At 37.8% G+C, this 17,769-nt stretch overlaps 3 protein-coding genes across 5 annotated transcripts; 1 reads left to right on the top strand and 2 right to left on the bottom strand.

Annotated features, from left to right (window-relative positions):
• Window positions 1-1,058: 1,058 nt before the first annotated feature.
• On the top strand, window positions 1,059-6,589 carry LOC137739095 (V-type proton ATPase catalytic subunit A). Its single transcript, XM_068478584.1, has 20 exons — window positions 1,059-1,321; window positions 1,826-1,952; window positions 2,094-2,149; window positions 2,233-2,289; window positions 2,479-2,590; window positions 2,691-2,728; window positions 2,855-2,956; window positions 3,186-3,242; window positions 3,344-3,415; window positions 3,488-3,589; window positions 3,672-3,734; window positions 3,816-3,948; window positions 4,272-4,378; window positions 4,579-4,773; window positions 4,877-4,963; window positions 5,094-5,198; window positions 5,433-5,530; window positions 5,659-5,737; window positions 6,028-6,116; window positions 6,197-6,589. Exons 1-20 carry the CDS (start codon window positions 1,244-1,246, stop codon window positions 6,309-6,311), a joined length of 1,872 nt encoding a protein of 623 aa, XP_068334685.1. The 5' UTR covers window positions 1,059-1,243; the 3' UTR covers window positions 6,312-6,589.
• A 681-nt stretch (window positions 6,590-7,270) lies between these two features.
• Window positions 7,271-9,138, bottom strand: LOC137739097 (uncharacterized). Its single transcript, XM_068478586.1, has 3 exons — window positions 8,981-9,138; window positions 8,235-8,390; window positions 7,271-7,746 (listed from the first exon to the last, which is right to left on the bottom strand). Exons 2-3 carry the CDS (start codon window positions 8,380-8,382, stop codon window positions 7,481-7,483), a joined length of 414 nt encoding a protein of 137 aa, XP_068334687.1. The 5' UTR covers window positions 8,383-8,390; window positions 8,981-9,138; the 3' UTR covers window positions 7,271-7,480.
• Window positions 9,139-12,267: 3,129 nt separating this feature from the next.
• On the bottom strand, window positions 12,268-17,545 carry LOC137739888 (putative pentatricopeptide repeat-containing protein At1g16830). Of its 3 annotated transcripts, none has more exons than XM_068479625.1 (8): window positions 17,466-17,545; window positions 17,219-17,346; window positions 16,706-17,027; window positions 14,529-16,620; window positions 13,790-13,945; window positions 13,303-13,410; window positions 13,075-13,219; window positions 12,268-12,757 (listed from the first exon to the last, which is right to left on the bottom strand). In XM_068479625.1, the coding sequence occupies exon 4, from the start codon at window positions 16,602-16,604 to the stop codon at window positions 14,613-14,615; it is 1,992 nt and encodes a 663-aa protein (XP_068335726.1). In that variant the 5' UTR covers window positions 16,605-16,620; window positions 16,706-17,027; window positions 17,219-17,346; window positions 17,466-17,545; the 3' UTR covers window positions 12,268-12,757; window positions 13,075-13,219; window positions 13,303-13,410; window positions 13,790-13,945; window positions 14,529-14,612. The 3 variants fall into 3 exon arrangements, with proteins under 3 accessions (XP_068335726.1, XP_068335724.1, XP_068335723.1); XM_068479622.1 differs by having other exon boundaries at window positions 12,270-12,757; window positions 13,303-13,414; XM_068479623.1 differs by lacking the exon at window positions 16,706-17,027 and having other exon boundaries at window positions 12,269-12,757; window positions 13,303-13,414.
• Window positions 17,546-17,769: the final 224 nt, after the last annotated feature.

Below are 17,769 nucleotides of genomic sequence, written 5' to 3'. Positions count from 1 at the left end.
TTAAGTGCTTAATTAACGAACTTATATTTTTTTATTAACAACACATCATATGACCTATAAATGTGGTCTAAGTAGATGGTATCCATGGCATTTGCTAAAAAAAAACAAAAACAAGAGAGGAAATTATAGCAATGGTCTCTTAATTTTAACCCAATTAAAGTAATGATCTCTCAACTAAAAATCCGTTACCATTAGTCATTTAATTCATCAAGATGTACAGCTATGATTATTTTTGTCAATTCCATTAGAACTTCCATCAAAATAAATCATATGTTATGCACATGAGACTGAATCAAGGGGCAAATATGAGAAATTAAGTGAGAAAATTGTTAGAATGATGCCTTAACGTAATCCAATTGGAGAAATGATTCCTCAACTTTAATCCAATTTGAGCAATGGTCTATCAATTTAACCTAATAGTAGCAATGGTCTCTCAATTTTAACCTAATTGTAGCAATGATTTTTCCAACATTACTCATTTTGACCGAAAATCTGACAGAGTTGACGAAATGTCATAAATACTTGTTTTGATAAGTTAAGAGCTAATTGTCATAAATTTTTAGTTGAATGTTCATTATTTTAATTGGATTAAAGTTAATAAACTATTATTATAATTCCAAAAAAAAAAAAAAAAACAATCGAAAGCACTTTCGCGGAAACATCATTCACCAGCACATGGCAAAATACCTTTGGATCCTCTTGTAGAGCTCCGCAGTTTTCACTTTTCACCACGTCATCAGTAATCCAACAGGATGGGAGATCTTTTGGTGAGAATTTTATAAATTGTGTTCGTTCATCATCTATTATATAGGCAGTTTTTATCAAGTATTTTTTGTATTTAATTTCAAATAAAAATATTTAAAATGATTTATGATCACACAATGTATATTAATTCATACGATTTACGGATTGCTAGAATACTTAAAAGTGCATCCGGATTCATCTGTAATCTTCCAAATTGTGGACCCCAATACGTGGCGGATTCCCACCAGATCGCGCGCAGTTAAGTAAATACAATCATCCGCATGGGATCACACTGGGTGCTCTATCTGCCAATTATACCGATCTCATAATAACAGTCCGTGTCCTTTGAAAGCTTTCCCTCTTTATCTTCCTGCTCTCCACTCTCTCTGTAAATTTTAACTCTCTCTCTCAATTGTCTCTGCAATTCGGTCGGAACCCTAGAGTTTTGGTCGAGCTTCGAGCCTCAGATATCAAAATCTCTGCCCGATCTGCGCCCAAAATGCCGGCGGTGTACGGTGCCCGATTGACCACTTTTGAGGACTCCGAGAAGGAGAGTGAGTATGGCTACGTCCGGAAGGTTCGTTCCACTTCCACCCTCGATTTCAACGGATCAGATTTATTGAATTCGATATCAATTCGATCTGTTGAGTTTCTGTTGCTATTGAAGTGATTGGATCAGTGCTCTGTTGCTGTGAATTTTGTAATTATTGAGATATAAAGGTTGATTGAAAAGATATAGTTGTGTGTAATTGATCCAAGAACTTGAATTGACGTGTTCATTGTGATCAATAAGTTTAATTGATCGATGAATTTTGCTGATATGATTTGCATTGCTTCCAAAATTGAGTGGTTGGTTAACCGGAGTAGAAAAGAAATGCTAAAGTTTAATTTGTTCAGTACTTTTTGTTGCTCGAGCAGCAAAAGTTTAGTAATTTTCCACTACTTTAATCGCAAATCACATCGATCTTCTCTTTATTGGGTTTGTTGATTTGATTTACGTACGAAAAGGTTTGGTTTTACGTTTATATTTGTATGTGTATTGCGGCTGGCTAATTGGATTTGGTAAATACATAATTGACAGGTCTCTGGACCAGTCGTGGTTGCTGATGGCATGGCTGGAGCTGCTATGTACGAGTTGGTTCGTGTTGGACATGATAATTTGATTGGTGAAATTATTCGGTTAGAAGGAGATTCTGCCACAATTCAAGGTTACTTGTTATTTCTTGTTCATCCTATCTTGTTTGCAGTCATATCTATTCATGTTTGGCATCCATCGTTTCAGAAAAGTAAATAATCAGCTAATTTATGTTTGGCTTTGGTATAACCATAAGTTTTTCTGTCCATTTCAGTTTATGAGGAAACAGCTGGGTTGATGGTGAACGATCCGGTTCTACGTACTCGCAAGGTGGGTTTGACGTCTTGTTTTACCCTCTTTGTTTTCTGTTGCTTCAACTGCATCAGCTAATATTTCGTATATTGGTGTTTCAGCCTTTATCAGTGGAGTTGGGACCTGGAATATTGGGAAATATTTTTGACGGAATCCAGGTTTGTTTACATTACTTTGCAGCTATCCTTTTTTCTATACTGTGTTACGAACTTATCTATTCTGTTTATACTTCGTATTATCTTTAGTCAAAACAAAACCTCAAGAATTTTGAGAAAAAATTATTGATTAGGGCAGTTTTTTATGCTTACTCGCTTCTTTTCTTATTGTCTTTTTCTTTATCATGACAGAGGCCCTTGAAAACTATTGCAAAGATCTCTGGTGATGTCTATATCCCACGTGGTGTATCTGTCCCTGCTCTTGACAAAGATATACTTTGGGAGTTTCAACCTAAAAAAATTGGTAATTTAAATCAAATTTATGTATAGCTGTTTAGCAGAAAGAAAAAATTGATTTTAATATGGCTCGTTTGATTTTGAAAATTTTAAACCACGGATGGCAGGTGAAGGTGATCATCTTACTGGTGGAGACTTGTACGCTGTAAGTTCCGTAGCATTGAACTCTTGGTTTGTGAAAGACTTTTTGAAAGATATTGTACTACTCAAGTATGATCATTTTCGTTCGAGTTGCATTTAAGTTTGGGCATGTGTATCTTTTGCATTGCAGACGGTCTTTGAAAATAGTCTGATGGAGCACCGAGTTGCACTTCCTCCCGATGCTATGGGAAAAGTTACTTACGTCGCACCACCTGGTCAATATTCATTGAAGGTTTGATTATGACTTTGTTAATATTTGGTATCTATTTCTCTGATCATCATTTTAACTAAATATTTACTACAATTCTGTGAACATGGTTTCTTTACTATGTTAGGAGTATGTAAACATATGCGTGTATATACATGATACAGACGTTTGTCTTTATAGAGCAAGCACTACTTGAGTCATGAATGGATTTTCTTGAACTTTGAGAGTTGACTCTTCCTATATGCATTTGCAGGATACTGTGTTAGAGCTTGAGTTTCAAGGACAAAAAAAGAAATTTACAATGCTTCAGGTTTGTATAGTTTGCTCTTTGGCTTTTGGTTTCAGAGTATTTATGCTTACTGATATGGTCATTATTGTAAACTGTATTTAAATTGGTTTGCATAATTGCAGACTTGGCCTGTACGTACACCTAGGCCTGTTGCATCAAAGCTTGCTGCTGATACCCCTCTACTCACTGGGCAGGTGATTATATTTTTGCTTTATAGATTCTTCTATCTTTTGGGATTAGTGGTTCCTGACGATTTTTTTTCTCAGCGTGTTCTTGATGCCCTTTTCCCCTCTGTTCTTGGTGGGACTTGTGCCATTCCTGGGGCTTTTGGTTGTGGAAAAACGGTTATTAGTCAAGCTCTTTCAAAGGTAAAAATGTCATTATTTATTAGAGATTTCCTATAGTTATTTGTGCACTGGACCTCATAGTAGATGTTTTTCTTGAGTGCAGTACTCAAACTCAGACACTGTGGTTTATGTTGGTTGTGGAGAACGTGGAAATGAAATGGCAGAGGTATGTAGTCTATAATCAGATCATTTGTTACACATTTTGACTCTCTTGGATGCGATCAATTCAAACTAATCAATGATCCAGGTGCTTATGGATTTCCCTCAATTGACAATGACTTTGCCTGATGGTCGTGAAGAATCTGTAATGAAGCGCACAACCCTTGTGGCCAACACTTCTAACATGCCTGTGGCCGCTCGTGAAGCTTCAATCTATACTGGTAAACCTTTTAAGCTATGTCTCACTAAGGTTCCACTGATCTATTAAAAACTTTTGGTTGCAAGAGGATGATATGCTGTTTTTATAAATCTGCACGATTTCATTCTACTTCACCACCTTTGATGGTCCATTACATATGCTTGGCAAAGCATAGACATAGCCATGGCTCAAATAGAATTGAACTCTTCTATTGAATTTTTCGGGGAAAATTTACTTAGGTCAACTTCCTTGCTGATGTTACTCTTTTTGGGTGGTGAACTGAGTCAAACTATTATTTTAGGAGTTGTTTTCATATTCTTCGCCTTTTCTCTCTGAAATTTTCAGGAATCACTATTGCTGAATACTTCAGAGATATGGGCTACAATGTCAGCATGATGGCAGATTCAACATCTCGATGGGCTGAGGCATTGCGTGAGATTTCTGGGCGGCTAGTAATTCTCTCTCTTATAATTTATTTTCGTGCAGGATGCATTTTTATTGATTTGTTCTCTCACCTTACACACACAAAATATGTCATGCGGCATATTCTTCTTTCACAAACTACTTTGGAAGTTTTTCTCTTTTTTTCTTTTTTATACATGAAACATAATATTCATCGCTTTAATGGCATTTCTCTTGCTTTTATATATAGGCTGAAATGCCTGCAGATAGTGGATACCCTGCTTATTTGGCAGCACGTTTAGCATCATTTTACGAACGGGCTGGTAAAGTAAAATGTCTTGGTGGGCCAGAGCGTAATGGCAGTGTGACAATTGTTGGTGCTGTTTCTCCTCCAGGAGGAGATTTCTCAGACCCTGTGACATCTGCAACCCTTAGCATTGTTCAGGTATATTTGCAATCTCATTATTATGTATGAAATTACAAATAAGAAGTTGTTCTTGATACCTTTTGTGATTCTCATCAATGGAAGTATACCTTTTCTTTTCCAGGTTTTCTGGGGTCTGGACAAAAAACTTGCCCAGAGGAAGCATTTCCCCTCTGTGAACTGGCTTATTTCTTACTCGAAGTACTCAACGGTATGTTCATAGACTGTTACACCTCATCATTTAATAAAGGCTCCCCTTTGTTGGTATCATTGACTGAGCGGGATTAATTGTTCATTCCTTTTTGCTGATTGTTAGACTTGTTTCTGTATGTTGTTTGCAGGCATTAGAGTCTTTCTATGATCAATTCGATCCTGATTTTATCAACATCAGGACAAAGGCACGTGAGGTTTTGCAACGAGAAGATGATCTCAATGAAATTGTCCAAGTACGTCTTTCTTTACTTGTAGTATGGATTAGAGGGTTTTCCAATCCCAAAAACAGAAACTGTTTCATTTTTGTACGTTATTTGTATAGAGCTGAACTATAAGGTACTGTAAAATTCAAGACAGGGACCCTTAGATTTTCTATCATATCAGATTGATATCTGGTGTGATAGATATTCAAGTTTTAGCTTATACATACATTGTCTGTCATAAACTGATGTCTTGGGTTACTGCAGCTTGTAGGAAAGGATGCTTTGGCTGAAGGAGATAAGATCACCTTAGAGACTGCAAAGCTCTTGAGGGAGGATTATCTTGCTCAGAATGCATTTACTCCGTGAGTTCCAGCTCCATAGTCCTCTTTTTGACCTATATGTTTTAATTATTCATATGTTCCTTCTGTTTTCATTTTGGTTGGGCCCGGTACAGTTACTCATCTTTTACATGTTTTTCATGGGTGGACAGATATGACAAGTTCTGCCCATTCTACAAGTCCGTCTGGATGATGCGGAATATCATCCATTACTTTAATCTGGCCAATCAGGTGAACTGTTTGTCCATTTCTTTCCTTTATTATTATGACCTACGATGTTTGCATTAGCAATATCTTTGGATGTCTGAAGAATCCGTCTCTAGGTAGATTGAATTTTTTTTGTTCTCGTGTTCATAGTGTAAGGAAAAGAAGAGTTGTTATCATTCATTGTCTTCACATACACAATTTTTTCACCACAATTAAGCTTTATATCGTACATAAAGAACAACTGAGTTCACCTTGAAATGGCTTTAATTGAATGAGAAATGGTCATCTGATGTTATGTGGCGTTCAATATGCAGGCTGTAGAGAGAGCAGCTGGTATGGATGGTCAAAAGATTAGTTACAGCTTAATCAAGCACCGCTTGGGAGATCTCTTTTACCGCCTAGTGTAAGTAACATCACAATGCTTTTACAACAGGAAACGTTTCAAATCTTGTTGGTCCTAACCCTCTTACCGGTGACATGCAGGTCCCAAAAGTTTGAGGATCCGGCAGAAGGGGAAGAAGCTCTTGTGGCGAAGTTTAAGAAGCTACACGAGGACCTCACAAGTGGTTTCCGTGCTCTTGAGGATGAAACCCGATGATTGAACATCTCAAAACAATGAGCTTTAGATTGTTCCGAGTGGCTGTTATAAAGTCGCGTGGCAACAGAGTTTGAGTTACCGTGGATTTATTTTTGTTGTGCATGAAGAACGACAGTGTTAGGTCTTGTGATGCCACTCTTGCCTTGCTCATGTGGCACTTGTTCTAGTCGGAATGTGTAGTTATAGTTTCAATTATTGTATTCCTGTCATTCGCTTGGGGATTTTTCCCCCAGAATAATTTAAACAATAAGATATGCATCATTCCGAGTTTTTGGTTCGCTCGACAGTTCTCGTTTCTCTCCATTGGATCGCCCATTTTTAAGACTCCCGAGTTGACTAAGCAAGCGAAGAGAAGAAAGGATGAAAGTAAAACGAACTGCCTGTATCCCAATCCAAAAGAACCTTCTCGAATGGCGACGATGAGCGTAGACGGTGACCATGGTAACTGCTAAGCTCTATCTCCTTACGAGATGTCAAAATTCTAGGCAAAATGTCACTGTGCGTATTTAATATCAAAGGTCTATTCAACCGAAGTATTATTTGCTAATTGGATTTGAAGACTTTGTGAATATGAGTGAAATTTGATATCAATGTCAAATTTATTTTTAAATAATTTAAATGAACAAGCCCCTTATTCCACTGCATTTCAACCACTTTTCAACATTTTTTAATAATTACAACCATTTAAAGCAATATTTAAATAAGACAATAACATTTGACAATTCGGTTGGAGATGTACAAAATTTAACATAAAACTTCCGATTGCCACATCAGCCATTAATTGTAATATGATTCTTATAATTTAACATTTCTTTTGAAGATGGTCTAAGAAAGTAAAAGGCCTAGTCACTCTTTAGAAACAGGCTAACAGAAAAGCAAGTTTACCACTTTTCAGCCAAGCAACGACATTGACATAGCCATACGGAGGTTTAGCGGAACAAACGGAATTCAGAAAACCCTAAGACGTAAATGAGCACTACAAATTACAAAAGCAAGGTTCAAATAAAATGTCATTAGGAATCGATTCATATCCAAGCAAACACTGCCACATTGAATACAAAGCATAAATTGACGACCGCATGAATTAGACCATATATATATATAGTACTGACTTGAAATGAAAAACGAGACTCGATCCTTCGGCTTTCACTTTCAAAGACTTCGCCGAGTTAGCCTGGCCCGACTTTAGGAATGTCATAATGCTCGCTCATGTTTGCCAGATATTGGTTGAAGTCTTGAATTCTGTCACGGTGGGACTTGTTTGCTGTCTTGGCCAGCCTGTGATTATCAATTCTCTCTCTCTGTTCTATATATCGTCTCTCGGCAGGTGTGAGAAGATCACCGTAGTGAGGAGCCTTCCCCTCCTCACTTGATTTGTGCGAATCGTTTATTTCTTCCTCATCGGGATTGGTTACTTCTGTAATTTCATCTACACCTAATACCATATTGAATGACTAAACTCAGACAAAAGGGAAATTCAAAACAGAAATGACATGGTAAAGAGGAACCAAAGTAAACATCAATGCAATACTTTTTTTTTTTTTTTTTTTTTTAGAAAACAGCATTGGACATTGTTACTGCCTTGCATATAAAGTACTAAAAAATGACTAAATCAACGAAACCAATGTCTTCTTGTTCTTTTTTTTCCAAAACAAAATCATTGTCGTTGAAATTCCATCAAGTCTAGCAATGGCTGGTCCTGGTGATGAAAGAACCATTGTTCACACACAGAGTTGATAAATATATACTACTAAACTAAAAATGAATCTGATGTTACATAAAACAGTTTTTATTTTTACAGATTCGTGTGCGGTCAAACCTTTCTCAATTTGCAAGACCATGAAAAATGAGAAAAATACAGGATATAATATTCAAACCTAGAAGAGAAAACAGTTTTAATTTGATATCAAAGGGATAACTTACCAGCTGAGAGCTCAGTTTCCGTTACAATAGAAGTTTGTTCTTGATGTTTCTTATGCTTCTTTTTCTTCTTCATTCCAGCAGCCTTCACATCCAGAGCCTTTCCCTTGAGCTTCAGCTTCCCACCAACAACATTCTCATACGACGACATGTTTGTGTCTATAAGATCAAAATACACAAAAGTTATGCTACACAAACACGAGAGCGATGAACGAAATGGCAGAGAGCAAACATAAGTGGAAAAAGAACGAGCTCTCTCAACAAAAAGGCAATCAAATCACAGGTAAGTATTAAACTGTCCCAGTCTCCCAAGAAACAAACAAACTCATCTACAACAAGGGCGAAATATGAAACTATTTATTTACCTAAAACAAATAATTTCCTACAGAATCAAAGTCAATTGAACTCAGAAAAACCTCTGGAAAGTAAAACATATACAGAGGAAAAGAACCCTTTGTTCCAGGATATTAGGTTATCCAAGAAACAATCAAACCCCAATTTGTTATTCCTCAATTAGATTTAGATACCAATTTCAGCCAAGCTCCAATAAACCCAGAAACCCTAATTCTTAGTAACTGAGTTGCAGCGGCAAGAATCAAATTTGCCCCTCCCTTCATCTAAGAACCCATCAAATCAAACGAATAACCACACTAAAACGGACTAAAAATTAAGAAAAATTACCACAAAAATTCTCAGATGAATCAATTGAGAAAGCAGAAAGCAAAGAACCCTCAGATTAAAGATTGTACCTGAAACAAAAGAGAAAGAGTACTTGATCTCGATCGCTTTGGAATTTCACAGAAGAATGTTTTATCATAAGTTTTACGATACAGCTCAAGATTAAAGATTTTGTGTTCGATATGGACCCCGAAGAGTCCTAGGTCTTTGCTGTTATATTTTAAACCCGCTTTCAGATGGCCCGACCCAATTTTTAAATTTCGGACTCTTTTAGGGAGCACTTTTTATTTTATTTTTAAATGAAACAAAATGAATTCACGGTAACGTGTTGTCTTGGTTTAATAATAAAATATTCTGTAGTGAAAAATTTATAAATGACTTTATATTATTAGGCCGAAGATACAATAGTTATAGTGAATCTGTTCCGTGTAAGTTCATTTTTTGAGCCCGAATTATGGTTCCTAATCTTAAGGCATTATGATGGTTTTAATTTTAGGAGATGCTAGTTAGGCTAGTTAGAATAGTGTGTTTGAATCTCCCTTCATAGATTGATTTAATTTCCCTTCATAGATTGACTTAATTTAGATAAAAGTAATGTTATGTAGGCCGATTTTTTTACCACATTTATAAACCACGTATTACTACTAAACAATAAACACGTTAATCAACATTTTAATAATAGGATTAATATCAGTTTACTACCTCAAGTTTCTTGGTTTTCAACACTTAGTACATCAAGTTTTTTTTATCCAGAGTAATACCTGAAGTCAAAATTTTGGAACAGTTTCATACATCCATTAAGGTTGCAGTTAAAGCAACCGTTAATGGATGACATGACGTTACGTAGACAATAACTAGACGTCAAGTGGATATTAAAAAATTATAAAATTAAAAAAAAAAAAAAAAAAAAGAGTTGACCATCAAATTAAAAAATTGTATCCCCGGCAACCCTTTCGGATGTCTGTCTGGGTTCTGTCTTGAAGAAATGCAATTGCAGAGTGGTTTCTTTCTGTCTCACTTCATTCACTTGCTGATTACCGTTGGATTAAATTGGATGTCGAGATTAGATTGAGACTACGAAGGGTCGTACGTAGAAACGGGTCGAAAAGAAAACCCAAATTTGAATGTCTGTCTGGGTTCTTAGTGAAGAAATGCAATTGCAGCGAATAGAAACGAGTCGTACGTAACCGTCGCCCTTCGTCTCGCTGCCACTGGCAATGGGTAACCTCCTCATCGGCCTCATCGTCCTCATCGTCGTCATTCTCGGCCCCAGCTGCTGCAGCCGTAGCCACAGCCACAGCCACAGCCGAGTAATTCATCCTGAAGAAACCCTCGTCGAGCGCCGCAGTCGATGCCGACCGCTTCTGCGGAAGCGCCACAGCCGTCACCACCGGAGCCGAGGACGGCGTCTTTCAGTACTCCAAGGGCAACGGAGAGGAGGGTTGGGTGGGTGGGTGGATGGGTGGAGTCGAAGATGGAGGGGGAAGGGTGGATGTATGACGAGTCGAAGAGGCTAGGAGAGGAGGGTTTGGTGGGTTGGTGCAGAGGAGAGAATGGAGGGATAAGGGTTCCAAAAAAAAAAAAGATTTTGAATTTTGAATTTCCACGGACCCTTAATGACACGTGATGCTTAGTCATTATCATATGTGTGTCATGTCATCAGTTAACGGGAGACTTAAGAGCCAGATTAACGGATGTATGAGACTATTTCAAAATTAATACTTGGTATGATTCTGGGACGAAAAAAACTTCATGTATCAAATATTGAAAATCATGAAAATTGAGGATAGTAAATTAAGATTTACCCTAAATAATAATACAATCAACAATAACCATGTCGGTGTACAAAATATGGTTAATGTCTCATAGGAGAGAAGTCCATGATGGATAGGAAACAAGAGAAAGGGCTAAAGACCTCCTAGTTTCGTTTATTCTTTTCTTTTGTAATTCAAGTTATTTTTAAGTTTTTGCGATGATACAAAGTTTTGTATTATTTTCTTTTTAGGGTGTTTTGTTCTCCTTTCTCAAGTAGGGCTCCTCTCTCAATTAGGCAATCATGTTTACCATATAACGACTTGTTGGCATGTATTTATTAACTCCTAAGTTACAATCACCAAAACTTGTAGCTCAAGCAATCCTATCCCTCTAACACAAACATGAAACTTTATAACATTGCTCTTAAGCTGAGTTTCATCTGTCCATGCAGTACTTGTAAGTCGAAAGTAAGCGACGTGCTGGAGCAAATCGACGGCATCGATAATTTTGAGATAGATGCAGCTACAGATAAGTTGGATGTGCTAGCGGCAGACTACGTCAGTCCAGAAGAACTCACGACGGAGATTAACAAGTTAAAGACAGTGAAGGCAGGGATTTGGGGAGCTCTGAAGGGTTCGGCGTACGGTCAAGAACTCCTCGATAACAAGTTGTGCAACCCGGCAGCTACTGGTAAGAGTAGCAAGTTGGGTGGAGGCAAAAGCAAGAAAACCGTCCAGTTTGTTTTGCCCGAAAAGGAGGAGTTTGATGAAAATTTTCCTAAGGTTAATGGTTATAGAGACAATGGTATTGTGATCGGCGACGATAGGGACAAGGGAAAACCTCACGAGGAAACGTGAACATAACCAAGTGCTTACCAGAATTAAAAGTTACAGAGGGGGTTGATCGGAGATGATAGGAACAAAGGCAAACGTGATGGGGAACGTGAAATTAAACCAGTGCTCAGCAGAAGCGAAAGACAGGGATGAGAACAATGGCATTCTGATCGCCATGTAAGGGTAAACTCACTAACCAAGATTAAAACACGAATCCCAATCTAACAAGAACTAACCAATTCATGTATGAGAGAATTAAGAAGAGAAGCATGCCTGCAGAGGTTCCAGAACTCGATGCCATGGCACCAAGCTTTCAGCGGACCTTCTCCCCTCTCGCAGAAAATCAAGAACTCGAATTACAATAGGTGTAAGTCCCAAGATGAGCATGTGTTCTGTGAGAGGAGAGGCCCACTATATATATACATATAGTCTTTTCCGTAACAGATAGGATTCCCTATTAAAATCCCTATAGGAAACAAATACTCGTTTCCTCATCCCATAAGAACTGTTCTCAATGCTATACGAAATCCTTCTTCATCAAGGACTGGCATTCCTTTTATTAACAAGAATTTTCTATCAAATCGAATACCTATAGCCGGTCCCTAAAACTTCACCTTCTCATACTCATATTCTAACACACAAATGATAGGGACGAAGGCAAACACTTCGACGAACGTGAAACTAACCAAGTGCTATGTAGAAGTGCAAGGAGTGATGGCAATGATAGTGTATGCGAACCTGCATCCGCCGATGAATTACATGCCATCAGATTCAAAAGCAGCAACTGATCCTTACACTATCTGCAGTGATGACCACGTCAATGGTTGCTCTATCATGTAAACAATCTCGCTTGAGATATAAGTGCAACACCAGAAAATATTTTTATGTGATAAAATGAGAATGAATCTCATTCGATTTAGAATCAACAAATTTCAAGTAAGTGCCTGCAAGTTTTACATTACACGAGCTTGTTTTCAAAATAAAAGGCGGGTAATTGGGTTTGATCTCAGGTCGAGAGGCTCAGTAGGAGCAGGACAAGGAAGTCAGTACCATGCACACGGTATAGTGAGGACTGCACATTAAGGAAGGCTGAGTGTACAAACGTATCAGAGATTCCGAGAGTTGGCTTAATGCTTTGGCGCGGACGCTAAGTACCATATCATCCAACACTAACAGGAATGTGGGGAGCCTACTCTTCGTCATTTAGATTTTGGCACTTGGATTCCGGGTAGGTTGAACATCTTTTGATATAAACCCCATCTGCAGAGTCAGCAATGATTTTAGCAAAAGCACCAGCTCATTTTTCAGATTCTTATATATGCATGAAATTAGAATGCGTCGTGCAGAGTGAGACCGCTTTTTCAGCTTAGCCTTCCAATAATTTCATTTGCCTGCTACATTATTTAGTACATTTACACGACACCAACTGTGGACACACTCTTGGTCTCATATGATTAATCAATTCTATGTTGCGTGAAGTCAACATATCACTACTCTATTCATATGCAGTGAGACTATAGTATTCAACTATATTCATATGCATAGTTATAAATACAAAATAAAACTGGAACACTCACCATTCTGAGGTTTTCTTTTTTGACTGCACCATTCTGAGGTTTAACGAAGGTTTATCTTTGATTCCCCGTATATGGTAGTGCAGAAGCAACTGCCTGTGAAGATACGGACGCATTGCGGCTCTTCTGTCAGCCAACATATACCAAACTACACATAGTACGAGATAAGAATCACATTATAAGTTTCAGAAAACCAAAAACCTCTTAAGGGTTTCAGACAAGAACACGAACCTCTAATAGAGCTTTTCTCCACACCAAGCATGTTGCTTTGTGAAATTCTTGGTTTTGCCTGTCATTTCATACTTGTTGCAGATGCACAATCCCCCACAACATAAAGTGCTAGCTAAGAAATGTGACAAATGATAAGAGGAAGAAATGAGAAGAAAAGAACAGATGAATTTATTTTAATTTGTACTGCTAGGTACACTTGTAAACTTCAGCTAAAATCCAAATTTGCCAGATTCGAAAAGCTGCAACCTCACTTTGACAGCGTAAAGTTTTTATTTTTCTTTTGTTCCCCTATGAACATTTCATAATTCATCCAAACAACCTAAGTGGTAACCAAAGTCTAACGGATAACCCTGTTTTCTCGCATTATCATTGAGCAGCCATAACCCCACAATAACTACCATGTACATGACTGACAAATACATATCAATATTCACCCAGGGAAGAGCATACTTCAAAATATGGAAATAAGGTGACGATTAGAACACACCTTCAGAAATTCTGCAGAAATATGATGATTAAATTCACAATTTAATAAACTGGGCAAACCAGTGATGGTTTGTAGGATGGTTGACCAGGTACATATCTGGAGAAGTATAAATGGCTGGCACCCACACCAGGCAACTCCGATAAATATAGAAGCTAGCTGCCAGAGACAAACATACAGTGAATCGTAGTGAGATGAAGCATGCAGATGGCGCTTTACCACAGTGGCGGAAAGCAATTAGTGAGATGAAGCATGAACTGAAACAAGTGAAGAATGGAAAACAAAGTCTTGAGTTTTGCCCCTTCCCTTATTTAGTCCAATAAATTGTGCAAGATCAGTGAGACGTATCATTCTTAAAAGTTGTAAATTTGTAAAATTATAAGATATGGCACCTTTTCCCCAAATTATTAAAAAACATGTTTCCCATTTGGAAAAAGAAAAAAAAAACAAAAACTATCAAACAAGTTTCCCTTTTATTTGTTAGACTAATATGTCTGTTCAATTCTAACTTGTGTTCCTGTCTGTTCAATTCTAACTTGTGTTCCTAATAAGTAATAATTGAAAAAAAACAAGTGTTTTTGGAGTGAGCTTCATGTTTGGAATAATCAAAGCTACCAATGAACCGAATATCCAAAAGAAATTCTTAAATTCAAATTTAATGTTTTAAGAATTAATCCCAAAGGCCAAAGGCAATTCAAAGACAACCAATTACACAGGATAGAAATTAAAGTTACGGAATTACCTTTAGCATGCTAGATGAAATACCATTTAAATCATCAATTCCAAGAGAAGACATTGAAGAGGCAGATCTAAACCATTATAAATCTCAACCCATTGAAGCAGCCACATCATAAACGTCTTCAGAGCCAGATGTCTCCACAGATAAGCCAGTTTCTGAACTAACGCCTAAAAATGCAACAAGGCCATCATCTACTTTCACGCCTTCAGCTACTTCGTCAGAAAGTAATTCTTGCACTACCTTGGAAGATATCAAACCCAAACTTCTCATCTCAATCCATAGTTCAATAACTGAATCAGAATGATATGGTCTACAGAGGAATTTTGATAATCTCAAGAAAGTATTGGAGCCCAGTTCTACTTTTGCTTCTATCATCTCTTGTAGCATTAAATTAACCATATTAAGATCTCTTTCTTTAACGAAACCAGAAACCATTACATTGTATGTATGTGCAGTAGGAGCCAAGCTGACCTCCTTCATCTGGCGATAGAGTGACCAAGCCTCTCCAGCTCTACCACCCATAAAGAGCCCAATAATGGCAACTGTGTATGCTACAACATCAAGTGTGAACCCCTCTGCAACTGCTTTTCTAAACACTCTAATGGCCGCATTAAACTTACCAACCTTTATAAGCCCATCCATGACCACAGTATGAATGTAAGCATCCTGTCCAGGGAAACTCCGGAGAATCCCATGGTACACATCAACTGCTTCGTCAACTCTTCTTGCCTTACACAACCCATCTACCAATCCAACGAAAGTATACTTATCTGGTATAAGACCTCTATCAAGCATATCATTGTAATACTTCACGGCAAGAGATGGAAACCCAGCCTTACAAAAATAACAGAGAAGTGAGTTGCACAGCAATAAGTCAGCTTCTATGACAATTCCACGAACCAACTTGGGTAACAGATGAAACCTCCTAGACAAACATATGGTGGATAACAATGAAGAGACAGTACAAGAATCAGGAGCCAAGTTTCGTGATCGCATGCTAACAAAAACATCGATGGCATCATCACACCTCCCAGCCTTGGCAAAGGAGTCTATTAACACATTACAAAGAACGAGGTCAGGGGCATATCCTTTAGATTCAATAATATTTAGAATATTGAATGCTTCACTAACCATATTAGATTTTAAAAATCCTCTGATTAAAGTCGTGTACGTTACAATACTAGGAGAAGAACCAGTCTCAACCATCTTCTCCAATAACTGACCAGCCGCATCAGGTCTCTGCAATCGACAAAACCCATTCATCAACATGCTCCAAACATTTACAGACACAACGTTGCCCAAAGTAATCAGTAGGCCCAACACTTGATGCGCCTCCACTATATTATCCATTTTGCAAAAACAGCTCAAAATCATCTCAAAAGTCTCAACTTTTGGGTGATATCCCTGCCACAACATCATTCTCAACACATCTCGAATGTGACATAAATCCTTGAGATTACATAAATTACACAGCGCAATGTTATAAGTCAAAAAATTTGGCCTTCGGGTCTCTTTCACAAACTTAATAGCTAAATCCCCATGCCCAATTTTGAACAATGCATCAATGATTATGTTACGAGCGAATGTGTTTGGAATAAAACCATAAGTACCCATTAGCTCAAAAGCCTCAAAGACCATTGTATACATTTCGCCACGCCAATAAATCCTCAACAAGAGTAAGAACGTTTGAGATTTTACAACACACCCCATGCTCTCTAGTTCCCTAATTATCAATTGAACTGTTCTGTATTGTTCCATCATGCGCTTGATGACACCAACCATGTGATCAATCACAATCTTGTTGTGAAAATAATTGCGTTGTCCGGCACACCACAAGAAGAATCTCAGTGCAATCAAATCAGAAGAGCATTTCAATAAAGTGGAATGCACAACTTGATGATTGAGAATGAGTTCACTTCTTTCTCGGTCAAAAATTTTCAGGAAATTTTCCTGGGTTTTGTTAGTTGGACACACCTTTGGTGATGAAAAGTGGCAGATTGGGAACAAGTGCAGTGCTTTGATGATTTGGGTTGGCCCTCTGTGCAGAAAACAATACCTAAATCTCCATACTTTTTCCATGAAAGTTCAACTTTTCCTGCAAACCAAACGCTATATAAGAAAATTAGGAAAGACCAAGAGAGGGTCAGGTCAACAATATAGGTTTTTTCTACTTTACCTACATTATATAGGGTTTTTTCTGGTGCCGAGGATTGGACTGTTTAGCATAACTATATCCCATGTACGGTGAATGAGATCAATGAGTCGGACCATAATCCATGCTTTGTGGTTGCATTTCCCCCACCTATCTAGGCGTTATCCCTCGGTGAACCGCTTCTTCTTCCGTGAAGATTCAGACAAAAGCTTAGTGGGATCTGTGAACTTGATTTGGCAGCAGTTCAAAAACACTATCCATCTGAGTGAGTAGGAGCAGGTCGACTCTGTATTGCCGTGGACCAGCTGCGCCTCTGTCACTGTTTCTTCTTGATGTGCCTATTCGTGTAGCTTCAGAGAAATACGAAATTATTATTTATCCCCACTCAGAATGCAATCCAATCCAATCCAATCTTAGGCACCAAACGAGCCCTAGAGTATTGGCATTTGAGTTTCCTAAGGTTTAGCAGATACACACACGTACATATACGTATGCACATACATACACACACAAATATATATATATATATAAAGGCACTTACTTTCATCTGCTTGGCACTCATAACCCCTGAATTAGTGCAGTATGTATGAATTAGCTGAAGAAGAAAAACCCTTTTCCCCTTTGGGATTTGAGAGCCAACCCACCAAAAAACCAAGCTTCCAATTACATCTGCAACCCACCACTCATACAATAAAAACTGAATAAAACAAACCCATCACATTTAACAGCAGCAGAAGCAAAAGCAAAAAATCAAAAACGTATATAAATACAAGGACATAGAGAAGTACCTGAGGAAGGAGGTGGCGCCGACTGGAGAAATCAAAGGGAGGATTGAAGAAAAGCAATAACAAAGGGGAAGAAGGAGAAGGAGACGAACAGATAATCGGATGGGCTTTTTCTTTGTAGGCTTAAAATGTATAGCTACAAGAAAGTAAGTTGGGCTCCGCCCAAACTACAGTCCAGCTGAACTGTTTTGTATTTAATCTATTGGATCTCGGATTTAAACTCTCTTTATCTGTTTAATCTCTACTAATTAATAAAACATTCATTGTTAACCAAAATTTTATACTAAATAATAAAGAGTGGTGTTAT

The sequence above is a fragment of the Pyrus communis genome, chromosome 7 (genome assembly GCF_963583255.1).
Source record: "Pyrus communis chromosome 7, drPyrComm1.1, whole genome shotgun sequence".
Lineage (NCBI taxonomy): Eukaryota > Viridiplantae > Streptophyta > Magnoliopsida > Rosales > Rosaceae > Pyrus > Pyrus communis.
Note: the sequence above shows the minus strand (reverse complement) of the source record. Positions and strands in the feature narration are given on the sequence as shown.

Excerpts from the sequence above, each read along its gene's own strand:
- LOC137739095 (XM_068478584.1), top strand. The coding sequence starts at position 1,244 with ATGCCGGCGGTGTACGGTGCCCGATTGACCACTTTTGAGGACTCCGAG. Across the intron at positions 1,953-2,093 it reads AGATTCTGCCACAATTCAAG|TTTATGAGGAAACAGCTGGG; the intron begins GTTACTTGTTAT and ends TGTCCATTTCAG. Across the intron at positions 3,949-4,271 it reads TGAAGCTTCAATCTATACTG|GAATCACTATTGCTGAATAC; the intron begins GTAAACCTTTTA and ends TGAAATTTTCAG.
- LOC137739097 (XM_068478586.1), bottom strand. The coding sequence starts at position 8,382 with ATGTCGTCGTATGAGAATGTTGTTGGTGGGAAGCTGAAGCTCAAGGGA. Across the intron at positions 7,747-8,234 it reads GGAAACTGAGCTCTCAGCTG|GTGTAGATGAAATTACAGAA; the intron begins GTAAGTTATCCC and ends ATATGGTATTAG.
- LOC137739888 (XM_068479625.1), bottom strand. The coding sequence starts at position 16,604 with ATGGAAAAAGTATGGAGATTTAGGTATTGTTTTCTGCACAGAGGGCCA.